This window comes from Drosophila serrata, unplaced genomic scaffold (genome assembly GCF_035046125.1).
Source record: "Drosophila serrata isolate PLE 108 unplaced genomic scaffold, ASM3504612v1 contig_190, whole genome shotgun sequence".
NCBI lineage: Eukaryota > Metazoa > Arthropoda > Insecta > Diptera > Drosophilidae > Drosophila > Drosophila serrata.
In genome coordinates, this window is record NW_028257088.1 from 1,219,261 (window position 1) to 1,233,527 (window position 14,267).

Consider the following 14,267-nt stretch of genomic DNA (forward strand, 5'->3'; position numbering starts at 1 on the left):
CACCAGCACCACCATTCAACCTCCAGCTCCATGTCCAATGAGCTCCAGGGGCACCTCCTCCTGCTCCTCCTCCTCCTCCAGCAGCAGCAGCTGCTGCCATAAAATTACGAAATATGTGTGCATCATAAAAAAAAATACCCAGGCAAAGGAATCAAAATTGCAATTTTATGCGAGGCAAAACCTGCAGAAATGTCAGAAATGTATCTGCCAGATACTTATTATTATGCAAAGCGAATTTATGGCCACTGATTGAATTCCAATACCAATACCACCACCAACTCTCAGTGTCGCTTCCTGTCTTCTCCCACCGAATCAATGGCAAAGTTTTTGCCAGCCACAGATGGAAATTTATGGGAACAATGTCAGCTGGCAATTAATTGCGCTTCCATGTAGGCCCAAGGACATCGCCGTGGGCGTCCTGCAGGACACACTAAACGCTCCTCTTAGTTGACTTCAGTAATTGAGGCATGTCCTGAGTTATGGCCATCGCAACGCCCACCTGCTCCCTGGGAACTAGGAACTCGCTGCTCGAGGCTTGAGATTATTAACTCCGGAAAGTCGGCTAATTCCAGGTAAAAGTAAATAAATAAATTCCAACTCCAGAATCCCAAGGAATTTCAAGTACACTGAGATACATTTAACGTGGAAATTGACTAGGAAATGTTATAAAAATTAAGACAAACAGGATATTAACGAGTAACAATGAAGAAAACCAAAGAAAGCTAAGAAAATCCATGGATTTAAAGTTTTTGTAAAGCAGCTCTTGTGGCTGTGATTATTGAAAACTATCGAAATAATTCTCAATGTCGTATAAATACTTAGTCAGAATTGTAATGCATATTATATATCTGTATCTATCTATCTATCTATCTATCTATCTGTATCTTTTGAAAACCATAGGCTATATTTTGCATCGTATGGCCAAAGAGAAGAACCAAAAATGTCGAATTTTTGAGCCGATTTTATCAATAACTTTCTAGAAAATTTTGTTGACAAATCAAAACGTAAATTATTCATAACTCAGCCAAAAAAACATTAATTTTAATTCGGAAAGCAGTCCTATGTTAGTTTTTACAAGATTAACATATGAGTATGCAACTCAATAAAAAATGTTAAAAATTTGACATTTTTATCAATCTTTCGAAATTTTAACGATGTAACCCCTTGAAAAATTATGAAAAATTGGAAAAAATTAAATTTTTGCGGGACGTACCTAGATCGACTTGGATTTTTGTGCTGATCAAGAATATATATGATCTATGGGGTCGGAAATGACTCCTTCGCGAGTTAGAAGCTTCTGACTAAAGGTCTAATACCATTTTTTGAGTCAATATTTATCAATAATTTTTAATGACAATTTTAATGACAAACCAAATCTTAAATAATTCATAACTCAGCCAAAAAAGCCCTAATTTCAATTCGGAAATCAGTCCTATGTTAGTTTTTACAAGATTAACAAATCTGCATACTCAATAAAAAATGTTAAAAATTTGACATTTTTATCAACTTTTTAAAATTTTAACGACGTAACCCCTTATAAAATTATGAAAAATTGTAAAAAATTAAATTTTTGCGGGACATACCTAGATCGACTCGGATTTTTGTGCTGATCAAGAATATATATGATCTATGGGGTCGGAAATGACTCCTTCGCGAGTTAGAAGCTTCTGACTAAAGGTCTAATACCATTTTTTGGGCTAATATTTATCAATAATTTTTAATGACAATTTTTTTTAGACAAGCCGAAACTTAAATAATTCATAACTCAGCCAAAAAAGCATTAATTTTAATTCAGAAAGCAGTCCTGTGTTAGTTTTTACAAGATTAACAAATCTGCATACTCAATAAAAAATGTTAAAAATGTGACATTTTTATCAATTTTTAATTTTTAACCCCTTATAAAATTATGAAAAATTTTAAAAAATTAAATTTTTGTGAGACAAACCTAGATCGACTTGGATTTTTGTGCTGATCAAGAATATATATGATTTATAGGGTCGGAAATGACTTCTTTAAGAGTTACAAGCTTCTGATTAAAATTATAATACCCTGTAAATGTATAAAAACCAAGTATATGATATTTTAAAATCAGTTGCAATAATATCCCCCAAGTGTAGGTAGCTCCTCAGTCTCTTAGACTGAGGTGACCCTTGAATTGAAACAAAATTGTCCTTTGCAACCGGATTAGGCTGTTCCTTCAGTCTCCGCCACTCTTCTCCTCCCTGCACACCCTTGGAAAACTCAAACAAATGAGTCCGAATCAATCAGAAACTCAAATAGAAGTGGGAGAGTTTGCCCGCCGTCGAATGGAATTGGAATTGAAATTTCGGGAGCCAACCCAGTCTGGCAAGGATCTCGCGGAGAAGGAGCCAGGAGGACGGGTGAGTAACGCAATGCTTCCGCTTGACCGACTTCTGTTGGAGTTTCCTTTTTTTTTGGGAGGGGGCAAACATTTGCATACTGGAAAAGCTGGTGAGGAGCGGCTGCAATATTCAAAATGGCGGCACATTAATTTGTGCCAAGCTCAGCAGGAGCGGAAAATGAGCGAGTAAAGCTCACACACACACGCACACACAGGATAGCGCGGATAGGTGGTGGGTGGAGGGGGGAAGGAAGCCCAGATTGCCAATTAATTTTCATGATTTTCACGTTGTCGGGACCCCGAATGAGATGTGCAAGAGTCGGCATTTTTGTGGCAAGCTAAGTTGCTTTCGTCGAGCTCCTCGGAAAATTCAACTTCTCTCTCTTCTTAACCTCCCGGTTGGTTCTTGGACTCTCGGGTCGTAAAGCCATTTTCCAGCTATGAAAACTGACGACGACGACGGCACGTTAATCAAAATGAAAGGCTTTAGAGTTACGTGAGTGTGTGCACGAAGAGGAGTCCACTCACTACTCATGCTTTCTGCTTTCTGCTTTTTGCCTCCTGCTGTTCGTGTGCCAATTGCATTAGCCGAAATTGTATTTCACTTTAAATGTAACGAGATAAGCAATTTTTATGGCCATCCAACGTATTTGGACTGACCAGCAACTACATAGCAGGAGCAGCAGCAGGAGCAGGAGCAGGAGCAAGGAGCGGCCCATATTTGCAGTCCAACTTTGTGCAGTTTTGTGCCTGCCAGGACGAGTAATACATTAAAGTACCCCAGCCAGTCAGGATGCCATATGTGCTTAGGCCAGGAGGAGTTAAGGGAGTGGATTGAACATATGTTGAGTAAGTCCTTGCTTTCTTACTCTCCTCCCTCCCAGGGAAATAATAGTTATAATCAAAGGATAGGTTCTTCTACCTCGCTCACCTTCCGCCCCCCAGGAATTTACTCAAGTTTTCAGCACACACACATGGTAAAATAAATAAATATCTATATATATATTGTATACAAACAAGTGTATATATCGAATGCACCATTTTCTTTATGGCGTTGCCAAAGCAGTTGAGAAAATTCATGAAATTGCCGCTCGGAAATGGGTTTTATTTTCCTGTTTCTCTGTATTTTTCTCGCTGCCAAAAAACTTTCGAGCCAAAAAGTGTTTTGGGATCAGATGCGAATAGCAATGGGGTGGCAACGTGTCCTGGCTGGATGGAGGATGGAGACCTGGGTGGTGATGTGGCCGACAACGACAGGCACACATGGGGGCGACACTTTCCACCTCCTCCGCCGCTCCTGACCGTTTCCGGCTCATGAATTTCGCATTGAACATTTCAATTTGCGGTCAAGTGGTCTGCGACCGGGGTGTACGTTTCGGCTTTGGCTTTGGCTTTGGCTTTGGCCATCAACAAGCAGTTAGCAACTAATTAGCACACGTCCCGGCCAAATCCTTTCACAAACTGTAGGAACTCGAAAGGCCAAAAGTCATCTAAGCAATCACGATGCAAGAACTTTTCCCTTAATCGATGGTGTGGTGTCGCTTTTAATATATAATTAAATGGTATTTCAAAGGATTTAAGACAATTGCGTAATAGGTTTTGCAGCTAAATCGATTGGAGGCACAAAATGTTATTCATTTTTAATTTCTAATTGTTGATCATTTTTTATCCTTGCAGGGCTTTTTTGTTGCATTTAGAAGCTTCTAACTTCCGAAGGAGTCATTTCCGACCCCATAGATCATATATATTCTTGATCAGCACAAAAATCCGAGTCAATTTAGGTATGATCCGCGAAAATTTAATTTTTTACAATTTTTCATAATTTTATAAGGGGTTACATCGTTAAAAAAATGTATAAAAATGTCAAATTTTCAACATTTTTTATTGAGTATGCAGATTTGTTAATCTTGTGAAAACTAACATAGGGCTGCTTTCTGAATTAAAATTAAAGCTTTTTTGGCTGAGTTATAAACTCTTAATGCTGTGATTTATGAAACAATTGACCATTTATTCTATAAATCACATAAATTGATATTTCGATCAATATATAATGTGGAAGTGTCATATTGCCTATTGGCATTGTAGAACTTTTAGATGATAGAATTGTTGAACTCCTTATGCTATTTAGGCTATTCAACTTAAGAGCTTTAATATTTATGTCATTTTAATTTTAATAAAATCAAGTATTATTTATGAGAAACCTTTTAGATTATCCTTTTAGATAATAAATTGTTGAACTAATGTTGAATTGTTGCTGAAATCTGGGCATCAGGCGTGGTGGCCTGAACATCGGAACTAGGCCCTTTGTTCCCTGCATTCCCTCATTAGAATAATGACAAATTAAATTGCAAATTTAATGACACGCTCGTCACGGTCAGGCTGGGCCAAAACTCAAACTCAAACTGAAACTGAAACTCAAACTGAAATGACCTGGCGAAAACTAATTAAAGTGAAACGAACGTAACGTGAGCTGGGCCCCAAAATGGTGATGAAAACGAGGGGGGCGGACGGGGCAGGTGGAAAGTGGAAAGGTGGAAAGTGGGTGTGGTCTGCAGCTGACCACGGGTGCGTCGCATGATCTGTGCCCCCTGGCTGAAAGGGTCTAGGGTCTTCGGGGGTCTAGACCTGATGTGTGTGAGCGGCCTCTAAATGCACTTCAAAGCAATTAATTTGCAATAAAAGCATTTTTAATGTCCCCCAACCCATATATACATACATGCATGATGCCCCATGTGTGTGCGTGTGTGCGTGTGTGTGCTGATTGATGACGCAATAGACCACACACACCCACCCAACCGCAAACCCCACCATTCCCCCTCTTTAAGCCGCTGTCTGCATTGCCTGCTTCGCTGCCTCATTGATTATTGCGTATACGCCGCATTGGTCAAAGAAAAAAAAACATTGGTTAGACCTCAGGAAACAGTTCGATTTGCATGCTGATTTATATATGCTTTTATGCTAATTTAGGTAAGCGAAACTAGGGACTATTTTCTTATCTTTAAATACAACTTGCAGCCTGTTCTATTAAAGATAGCATACTTTTCAGGGCCCAAGCGTAGGGGGCATATAATTAATTGTATTGCAGATATTTAATAGATAATCTCTTTCAATATTCTGTATACTTTGTATATGAATTCTATAAAATATATTTAATAGTTTCCTGAGCTCAAGACTCTTTAAAGTTCACACAATTTCAAAGGCAAACGTTACAAAAACTGACTTGCTTTACTTATACATTTCTCTGGACAATCCCACGTAATCGAGGGGATTCCCCTGGCTAGCTGACTAAATCTTTTACCGGCAACAGACTTTCGGGAGCCTCATCGAGTGGTTTAGTGGCTCTTTCGTCGCTTCCCTGCTGCTGCTACTGCTGCTGCTGCTGTTGCAACCAAGTGCAGCTCGAAATTGCTGTCATTGTATTGTCAAAGCAACTTTGTGTGTCCGGGTGAACGTGTCCGGCTTTTTTCCGGAGCGGGGGGGACTACGGTCACGTAGTGGCAGGCTCTTATGTGCTGGCATCCTGTATCGTGCACCATGTCCTGCCCAGCTGTCACACATCCCGCGCACATTGTCACGCAATCAACGTTCTCCAAAATGGGAGACGACGACAACGTTCTCCGACTACAACAGCGACCCCTTACCCCCTTTGCTGGGGGGTTGCCCCCGGTTCGGAAAGGGTCTAAAAATATCAACAAAATCGAAGCTCGTCACGCCGCCGCCATGTCTCTGCCCTGTCTGCCCCTTTTATTTGATCGATTTTCCGGCCTAAAGTCGTAGTATTTTCATAGTATAATGGCCACGCCCGGTTTGCTTTCAGCTTTCTCCTCTTCTTTTCTCTTCTCTGCTTGCTTTGCTTTGCTTTGCTCTTCTTTTTCTCTTCCCTTTACTATTCTTTTCTTTTTCGACAACAGTTGTCATAATAATGTTATGTGATTCCCCTGACCTTGGACGACGCCTCTCTTGCCGTCTTTTTATTGATTTATTTTTAAGTTAATTAAAAAAAAAAGGAGAAGAAACCAAATTTGGCAGAGCGGGAAGCGTGACTGCAATTGAGCCTGGTAATTGTCATAATCAAGTGGCAAGTCCTTCGTCCTTTCCCCCCCAAAAGGAAGTCAAGTGTGGATGAGGAGGAGCACACAAAGTGGCCAAGTGGTTTTCACTTGAAGGTCTTCAAAAAAAGGACATTGCATTCGCAAAGCAAAAGAACAAATGGAAAGTAGGGTTATTAAAGTAATATAATAATTAATAGATTTATAATTGAAAATGAAAAATTACTTTCATAATTATAAAACTATTTTAAATTAGAAACTAATTTGTTTTCTTGAGGTTTCTAAATATAAATGAATCCGATTTGTGACTTTAAAGGCTTCCAATAATAATTCTTGGTAACCAAAAGCTAATTCTGAGATCTATATTTTATATTCAATATTTTGTTAACACTCATTATAATTTTTAATATTTAAATTTTAATTAAAAACCTTAAACCATTGACCTTTTGCGCCTTCTGTTGTAATGTATTGCTCTCTTCTGTAACTCTTTATACTGTATATATATATTTTTCCCCCTTATTTGTTGCCCGGCTCATTTATCGTTTCCCGACTCTGTTTGTCTGTTTTTCCGTGGCAGGCACTGTGCTTTTCTTTTTCCACGTTTACCAAAATCAATTAAAAAAGGAGGCCGTCGCAGTTTGTTCTCCTTCCGTCCTTCCTGCCTCTCGTCCTGCCTCTCTATCTCTGTTTGTTTAGTGTAAACCGACGGAACTGAGCAAACATTGCAAATTTTTGTTGCCACTTTTGTTTTTTTTTTTGTTTTCTTTTTTTTTTTGCCTGCTGCACCCAAACCTGCCTGCTTCCCCCTCTTCCTCCAGGTGGTAATCCCCGACTGCCTCTGTCATTGTCGACCGGCGACGACTAATTTTCAGTCCGCACGGTCGAGTTTTAGTAATTTCCGGACGGTGGAGAGTGTGCACACCCTTTCCACGAGTCCGGCAATTATGCCACGCCCCTGGCATTCCGTAATCCATATCCGTATCCTAAAATTGGAACTCTAGCAAACAGTGATGCCAGGATATAAGAGATGGAAATAAACTTGATTGACTTCCAAAGAGTAGAGCAGCTGATCTACAAGTAGATCTGCTTCTGTATCCTTTTTTTTTCAAGAGTTTACAAGGCAAGCTTTTCAGTAAGATTTTCAATTAATAAGTAAACCTATTCTGCACCTTATTTGCTAGAATTTTCCTTGATTTTCAAGGGAGTTCCTATGTAAGCACTATTCCCGGAGAGACATCCCATTGAATGTTGTGTTTGCACAGAGTGTCCTGCCTGTCATCCTGTTGCATCATCCCTTTGGCATTCTGGTTGGTCGCCTTTCTGCTTAAATCAAATATTTGTTAATAATCTGCAACAATAGGATGCAGGATGTTGGCTGCCACTGAATCCCACTGAACTTTGACCCCTTCTTTGCCTGAATGGCCTTTTCATTGTCTGTCGCTCCTGCTGCTCCTGCTTTTGTTGTTGTTGTTGTTGCCATGCTAATGTTGTTTGTAATGCAATCAACATGAAAATAATTAATACAATTAATTGCAAACAATCCGCGCCTGCAGTCCCCCGGCTGCGAGTGTGTTTTCAATTTTAATTAAGCCGATGCGAAGGAGGAGCCGATGCAAACGCTGCATACTTTCATGCGCAATTTGCTTAAATCGAATTATCAGGAGAGCATAGCGTAGCCAGGACATGCCATCCAGGGGGGGGGGAAGGGGGTGGACAGGACAGGACATGGACATCGGGAATGGGCATCCAGAGTGGCCGTGTCCATGAGCACAGGTAATGGGAATTCGATTTATCGAGAGCTGTGTCCGGTTAATTGAAAAGTGTAGTGCCCTAACGCCGTTCAAGGGAGTTTACAAAAAGCAAGGATGGGCACTGAAAATATAACTAGGAGCAATATATCCCTACTACTAAACCCTCTTAGGGAGCACAGCAAAAAACATATGATAAATTTGTTTTTCTACAAATCAAAATCATAGAAATATTAGGAAATATTAATGTAATCTATATATATCATATACCAAACGTAAGAGGCTAATTTCCCGCTAAGATCCCAAAGCAGTAACCTATTATTTAAATCCGATTTCTAGCATAATTGCCAATTTGCTAGAAAATATTTGCAAATTACTATTTAATATGTTAACCCATTAACTGGTTGGCAAATGCTAATGAGTGGAAAAAGCTGAATTAAACGGTCTCTACTTAAAGTCGTTCTGGCAGATCCAATCCGATTCCGAGTTGATTATTATTAAGAACCAAAGAAACTGTGTCAGCCACAAGCTGCTCTTTAAAAGAAGAAAAAAAAGTTAAATATGAGAGCATGAAAATACATTCCCTGGACAACCTTCCGGATTTCCCCCTGTCCAGTGCAATCTCCAACTCCATCTCCAACGCCAGCTAATTAGAAGCAGCAGACGAGGCGACGGCAGTCAGTAAAGTGTGAAAAGAGGAGGAGGCTGAAGCTGGAACTGAAGCTGGAACTGGAGCTAGAGATGGAGTTGGAGCTGGAGTGGGTGCTCTTGATTGGGACTGGACTGGCGTGGATTGGACTGGACACGCGACGGCAATCGCTGAGGCCTGACCACCACGAGAGCATTCAATCGTTCAATCATTTGCATGCCCCCCAAAAGACTTTCTAGCCTGGCATTCCCATTCAAATGTTCATTTGCAGATACTTTTCCAGATTTGAAGATGAATAATTAGCCATTTGAATATCACTCACATTTATGCAGAAATGTTCATTCAACTTGGGACTTAATTAATTCAGTTTGAATGCGCATTAAAGCTGCTTTGGTTAATTTCACAAAGAAAAGGCAATAGATGCAGTTTCTTATTGTAATTTTTAAGCCATGTTATGTTCTTAGTGAAAAGGTGGATAATATACATATGCCAATAAGGAAACTTTTAAGTCAATTGAATTATAGGATCAAATCTAAAATAGATCAGAACTAAGCTTTGAATCGATATATATCAATATTTTTGCATGAGAATTTCTTCGACAAATCAATATTTAAAATACTCATAACTTACCTAAAACATCTTTAATTTTAGTTCGGAAAGCAGTCCTATGTTAGTTTTTACTAGGTTAATAAATCTGCATACTCAATAAAAAATGTTAAAAATTTGACATTTTTATCAATTTTAACGATGTAACCCCTTGTAAAATTATGAAAAATTGTAAAAAATTAAATTTTTGCGGGACATACCTAGATCGACGCGGATTTTTGTGCTGATCAAGAATATATATGATCTATGGGGTCGGAAATGACTCCTTCGCGGGTTAGAAGCTTCTGACTAAAATAATAATACCCTGAAAGGGTATAAAGATCTTCCTTCAATTTTAAATTTTTAATTAAATGTCTCTTAATGTAAAACCTCTTTCTAATTTAAAATATTTAATAAACTCTTTGAAAGCCTCACAAATATATAACGTATACGTATATGTTTCTAATCTTGTTTTTAACCCAACAAAAATATAGTTTTATAAATATTAAAGAGAGTTTTTGCTTTCAAACTCACCCTTGAGCAGATGCTGCAAGATGTTGTCCTTGTGCTCCTCCGAATGCGGCTCGCCCAGGACGATGAGCAGGTAGCAGCCGGTTAGGGGGCTGGGTGGACCCACAATTCCGCCGGCCAGGCTGGAGGCAGCGCCACCGCCATCCGCATCCGAGCAGGCCGTATCCAGGGGCGCCCGTCCGCCAATCTCCGAGGGTGGCAGCGAGCTGGCCCCCGCATCGGTGGCGGCATCATCGAGCTCCGCCTGCTCGGCGTGTCCGCCGGGCTGCTCTTGGTCCTCCTGCTGGGAGGGAGGCGGTGGATTTCCAGCCCCATTGGGGAGGATTTCCTGGTTGGTGGTGGCGGCCATAATGGCTTCGCCTGATCCTGCTGCTCCTCCGGCTACCCCTGCTCCTGCTCCTGCTCCTGCCCCTGCTCCTGCTCCAGTTGTGGTTGTCGTTGCCTTTGGCTGATCTCCCATCACAGTTGGTGTTGTCTTAGTCGCTGTTGTTGTTCTTTGTTGTTTGTGGTTTTTAAGTCACACAGAGAAAAAAAAGAACTAGTTGTTTGCACTTGAAAAAAATAAACAAATGGGGAATTGCACTTTTTGCTGCTGCCTGGTAAGTTCTTTTTCTTTAGTTATTTTTTTGCGCACGCAGAATTTTCTGGGAAAATCTGCGTTGCTTCACTTCACTTTTCTTTTGTTGGTTGTGTGTGTGTGTGTCTTGTGTGTGTGCCGAGTGTGTGTTTGCTTTGTTTACTGGCCGTGACTTTGGCGCAGTTTCTTTGGTTTTTCGCTTTGCTTCGACTTTTTGCTCGCTTAATTGGTTTTCGTGTTTCGTTTTCGCTTTTTAACTTTTTACGTTTTATTTTTGCTTTTGTTTAATAATAATTTGTCTTGATTTTGTTGCTGTCTTTTTTTGGTTTTTATTTTGTATTGTTTTTGTTTTTTAGGCTGTTATTGTGCACACTTTGAAGCTGTGTTTGGTATTTGGTATTTTTTGCGTTTGTTTTTTGATGGAAAATCTCTTTTATTTGGTTTTTTCAGGCTTGGAGAGTAAGTTTTTTGTTTTATTTATTGGCGTGTTCTCTGAAGTTTTATTTTGTTAAATATATATAGTATATATAGTATATATATATATTTATTAGTGAAGATTTGGACTAGCTTTAGTTTGGTTTTTCTTTTGTCTTTCGCTTTGGTTTTTCTCTTTTAATTGGTTTATCGATAATTTTGGTTTTTCAAAATTCGTTTTCTCTCGGTTTTCCCTCAAGTGTTCTTCTTCGTTTATTAATTATTTTTGCTTTATAACTTTAGCTTTCTCCGCCGGGGCGACACTTGTCATATACAATATATATTTATCGTCGGATATCTGCAAGGAACAAGGAGAGAAAAGCACAGAAAATCCGATGAGTTAGTTGATAATATAAGGAAAATATATATTAGCAAGATATCAGGGGGGATATATAGACAGATAGTCAGAGCCCTATTTTATGAGTTGTTCTTCCCATTCGGCCCTCTTGTATCCCTTCATTTCCCAGACAGCCATTTCATCCGGGCGAGGTAGCCAGCCGGAGGAGCCGGCTATAAAAAGACGCCCAGAGCAGACAGGAGAGGGAGGAGAATGAGAAGGAGTTGGAGTTGGAGTTGGAGACTGAAGACTGAGGACAGGAGGTGCCGCATATAAAATGCATTGAACTTTGGCCGCCTCCCAGATGTACATATATGTGGAACAAGACCAAGACCCAGACCAAGACCATGTGGCCAAAAACAGCAGAGGATTCGCATTAGAAGGTGGAATTAATTACAAATTTCCCACAATATTTATTTCAACGAAGTTTAAATGCTCTTTTCTCTGTCTAAAATTAATGTATCGGTTAAAACTATTAACGATAAAGAAAGCAAACTAGGTTTCAGAGGTGGTAAAACAGTTTTTGGAAACTTTTTTGACAAATTTTACATAAAACTAATATAATTCCTGGGATGAATTATCAGAAGGACCCGAAGACCCGGCATACCAAAATTGGCAAACGAACCACAAGTTAACCCAGAGATCAGGGTAGAATAAATGTGGAAATATTATACATTTAGATGAATTTAAAAGTAAAGCTAAGATTTTCTTTTTGCTTTAAAAATAATAATTAAAAACTCAAACTAATCAAAAACTCTATTAACCAATGAAAAGCAAAGAAAATAGGGAAGGTTTCATCGCGGTTGGTAACCTTTTTTATGAAAGTTTTCATGAAAAACTAAAACAATTTGTATGATTTATGATCACAAGGACCCAAAGACTCGACATCCCAAAATTGGTGGCCGAACCCCGAGCCAACTCAGAGATCAAGGCTTCCTTAGCCCACTATATCTCTTCCTTCCCCGTCCTCCCTGTCTCTTTGTGGGAAGAAAAACAGCAGTGCCAGGGACATGCACACGCCCCAAAATAGCAAAGCACAGCAAAGATGTCGTCATCGCCGGCCGGTTGAGGGTGCTCGCTCCATGGCAACGTTTGCCATTGGAAGCCACGACGACGTTGAAGGCGACGTCATCAGCCTAGGCCTCGCCATGGACTCACCCCCTGTAATGACTGCAGGCGACTATACTACAACACAAAAACATAAAATAACAACAAGAACAACAAAAAACTATAAAAAGCAACTCCTTTTTGGTCGCAATCCTTCAAGTTCTCCCCCGGATTCCGTCTCCGTTTCCATTTCCCGGCAACAACTGCAGTTTGGTCGCGTGGCCGTGGCCAAAAACGTTGCGCTCCACTGCGCCGGAGTAGTGGCACGAAGCTTGTGCCCCCCGTCCGTCCATGGTGATGATGATGATGATGATGGTGATGATGATTCACCGGACGGCAAGCAAGTGTTCCCTTCTTTTTTTCTGAACACAGAGTGGAGAGAGAGAGGAGAGAGAGTGAGGAGGAGTTGCCGGCATTTCACACATGGAATATATGGAATATATCCTCATCCTCATCGGCTGGGTGTAGTGCGGAAATGATGGATGAGACGGCTATTTCGGTACAAGAGCCGGAGGCCTATGCAGTTCCTACAGTTCCTTTGATCTACTGGAGATCTTCCTCCGAGGAAGGCGGTGCTTCTTCGGCTTGAATTGCAGTGCAATTGCAACGGAAGTGGAAGTGGAAGTGGTGGAATCAATGGTGGAATCAATAGGTCACACTTGGCACGCACTCAGGGAGGAGGGATTGGAACAGGAACAGGTACTTGGCTTTGAACTAAGACTGGGACAGGGAGCACGTGTTTTTTTTGGGGGGGGGTTTGTGTCTGAGCCACCGCCACCACCGTGGTTATATGATATCACCGCAAAGAAGCCACAGAAAAAAAAACAACGAGGAGGCACTGGCTAAAACAAAAAGGTTCCACATAAACGCGGCACATTGGACACCACACCATATCGTACACCGAAAAAAAATGTAGTTAAAATATAGAAGAATTAAGCTGCTGTTGAAGGAAGGATAGGAAAGGAAAAGATTTCCTTTTTCGCCGCTTGCCAATTTACTTTTGGCTCTCTCTTTCTCTAGCTCCAGCCCCTCGACGTTGCCTCTCACTCTCACTCTCTCCCTTTCTCTCTCTCTGGAGTTGGACCTCGACTTGGACTTGGAGCAGGACTTGGACTTGGACGTGGAGTTGGAGTTTGCAGTTTGCAATTTGGAGTTGCTTCTGGGCCGTTGTGTGCGTGTGTGAGTGAGTGTGTGTGTGCCTGTGCCTCTGGCTGTGGCTCTGTGGATCTGGATCCCTGGCGGTGTGCTCTGCTCGGCTGCGCTGCGCTCGCTGCAAACGGTGTGAAAGCTCGACGACGACTGATTCTCTGCTCGAGCCATCGCGCACCACGAAGCGAGTGGAGCGCCACCGAGCCGGAGGCAGAGGCAGAAGCAGAGGCAGTGCAGCGACGCCAGTCGGCTGTCGGCAACTCCTACAGTTTTTCTTTTTGTTTCTAACTTTTTTTTGTATTTTATTTTATATATATATGGGGTTTTTTTTTGTGCCGCTGCGGTTGGAACTTCCAGCTGGGCGCAGGCTCGCTCTCTCTCCTTCTCCCTTTCTCTATTACTCTCTCTCTCTCTCTTTCTTGCTACTCAGCTGTAGTCCTTTATATCCTGTGCACATACCCTGTGTGACCAGGGGTGTTTCTGTTTCATATTTCTATACATTTCTCAAAGTATCTAGTTTTAGTCTGTAAAACTATAATATTCCCTTAGATAAAGATAATATATACATCATTTAAATATCTAAATATATCTATAATATTTTCTCTCCTGTTTCAGGTATTTTTCAAGAAGACTAGCTACCTCTTCATAATTTTTACTAAGCACTAAAAAGCCACTTGCAAATTCTTAGCTCAACACTAG

The 14,267-nt window shown here is 40.7% G+C and overlaps 1 protein-coding gene across 4 annotated transcripts in view; it reads right to left on the reverse strand.

Annotated features, from left to right (window-relative positions):
- futsch (microtubule-associated protein futsch) overlaps positions 1-14,267 on the reverse strand; it is a 78,324-nt gene that overhangs the window by 36,850 nt on the left and 27,207 nt on the right. For 3 of the 4 annotated variants that reach the window (XM_086829348.1, XM_086829347.1, XM_086829346.1), the window contains one exon: positions 9,928-11,273. In XM_086829348.1, coding sequence (XP_086685474.1) covers positions 9,928-10,384 — 457 coding nt within the window. In that variant the 5' untranslated portion in view covers positions 10,385-11,273. Of the gene's footprint in view, positions 1-9,927; positions 11,274-13,624; positions 13,749-14,267 lie in introns of those variants that run through there. The other variant, XM_086829349.1, reaches the window with a different exon arrangement.